A 2,222-nucleotide genomic window follows, 5' to 3' on the forward strand; every position below is an offset into this window, starting at 1 on the left:
GGCGGTGTGGAAAATAGCTCTCTGAGTGCCTAGAAAACAGGCAGTTTGGTTAAAAGGGAAACTTATTATTGTTATATGTTTGGTGTGCTTTTTTTTCCAGAGTGAATGATATGTTAACCTCCTTTTTGTTTAGTTGGGTTTTTTTCCTTTTTCATTCCTGCACCAATTCTAAACACTTATGGATAACTGGATAATATTATGGTATCTTACTCAATTCCTGTATATTGCAATACTGCTTTGGAGGTTTAGATAGCAGTATGTATTCCTACAGATTACCAGTCTGTGTTTCAGGTACGTATGGACCCATGAGTGAAAAGGCAAAATGAGTAGAAGTGGTAAGATCTGAGTTTAACTAATGAGCTTTTCAGTATTTCCTTAGTTGAAACACTAATTATGGTGCCAGACTCGTGCAAATCTGAGCTAGCTGTCAGTACTACATAACTTCTGAAAATATTTACAACAAACATAGCACCTACATGCAAAACATTGACAAGACAAAGAAAAAGAAGCACTACTCTTGTTTGCACTGGTTCACAAGTTAATAGGTTATGAACAGGGTTACCAAATAAACAGTCTGCACTTGTAGTGACTGATTACTTTTTAATCAACATGATTCATTTTTGTTCTAGGTTGTTAAAGGAATATCCAGGTTTTGTGTTCACACCTCGGTCAAGAGAAGAACTTCCACCAAATTTTCCCAGTGATATCCCTGGAATTTGCTATTTTCTGGATGCATATAATCAAGGAAAAAACACACAGACTTGGTTTCAAAAGAGAGATTTAGGAGATGGTAATGCCAATTTTTTGGGTGAGGAAACAGGAATGGACTAAATTGTACATTCACAAGTGTAAAGAATAAATCTATAAATATTTTTTTTGTATAAATTGATTTTTTTTTTAAATGTATGAAACATGAAAGCACTTTAGATTGTTAACACCTGAAAGCCAGTATTAAAATTTCAGGAAGTATGTCACTGACAACATTTTATTTTTCCTTTGCATAAGGAACATAGTCACTAAAATAATATTGCAACTTGACTGTTGAAAATGCTACTAAAAACTGCTTTTTCCCTGTGGTAATTTGTAAGTGCTATGTATTTGTAAGTGCTATGCTCTCAGTTCTTTCTGTTCTGAGAATTCTAGATGTATTGTCCATGCAGTGTGTCAGGAAATGTAATGTGCAAGTGATGCAGCCACATGCAGTGTTGTGAGCAGGTGATTACCCATAACTATTAAAAATATTTTTTCTTAGTGATTCCATAAGAGAATATTCATTAAAATATTGTCATTGCTATCACATACTCCTTCTAATGCATCATTTGGGCCACATCCTAGAAGCTGCTGACCATCTTCTAACACTGATTGGAGTCAATGTGATGAGGATGCTCAGCATGTTCTGGATCAGGCTGCTGATTGTAGCTAATACACATATACATAGCAGAGTTTGCTGCTTATTGTTTCATGAACTTTATTTTGTGTATAAAATTAATATAGATTGGAACACTTTATAATCACATACTAAAGTCTCTGTAATAATCAAATGGTATTTTAGTTCTTGGGATTTTTAAAATACTTCACAAAAAAAAAATAGTATCCACTTGCTATTATGTATTAAAGCAATAAATGTTTTCTTTTTGTTGTCATTTAAATTTGAAATGTTTTAAAAAGAGTGTAATAAAACATGCTTTGGAGTGTTTGCTTAGAAAGGAAATTCCAGTCAGACAGTATAAAAAGGAACAGAAACACAGCAGTTTAACGCTATGATCCTTATACAAGGAGTGCAACATAGGTATGACATTTTGAAATGCCTGTGGTAGGGTTGCTTTAAAGTTGCCAGGGGAATCTGCAGGTGAACAGAAATGCTTTAAAACATATGAATACATGTAAAATGTACTGCTGTTACTACAGTGCAAGATTTTCTATTGTGGATTGTGGCACATAAGTGGAGAACTCTCAAGGGTCTGCCTCTATAACTGGCAGGATAGAGTTAGTTTCATATCCTGAGTTCAGGGTTCTGCCTCTCTACCTAGCAGATCCACCTGCACACAGAAATTTCTCTGTGCCACATGGTTTGATACCAACTGGAGAACAGCACTGCTTACATACATACAAATACTTCCTCTAGTATCAAGTATTATTAGTTATTATTCTAACCTTTTAAACTCAGGTTTTGGCATATCAAGCCATAAAAGTCTTTCTTCAAGCTGCTTGCCACTGGATCA

At 34.7% G+C, this 2,222-nt stretch overlaps 1 protein-coding gene across 1 annotated transcript in view; it reads left to right on the forward strand.

The window, feature by feature from the left end:
• The window catches only part of GUCY1A3 (guanylate cyclase 1, soluble, alpha 3), a 13,469-nt gene extending 11,763 nt beyond the window's left edge, over nucleotides 1–1,706 (forward strand). The window contains exon 8 of the mRNA XM_009995907.1: nucleotides 630–1,706. Within this exon, the coding sequence (XP_009994209.1) occupies nucleotides 630–831 (202 nt within the window). The 3' untranslated portion in view covers nucleotides 832–1,706. The remainder of the gene's footprint in view (nucleotides 1–629) is intronic.
• The last annotated feature ends 516 nt before the right edge of the window (nucleotides 1,707–2,222 follow it).

The sequence above is a fragment of the Chaetura pelagica genome, unplaced genomic scaffold (assembly GCF_000747805.2).
Source record: "Chaetura pelagica isolate M959 unplaced genomic scaffold, ChaPel_1.0 scaffold142, whole genome shotgun sequence".
Classification (NCBI taxonomy): Eukaryota; Metazoa; Chordata; class Aves; order Apodiformes; family Apodidae; genus Chaetura; species Chaetura pelagica.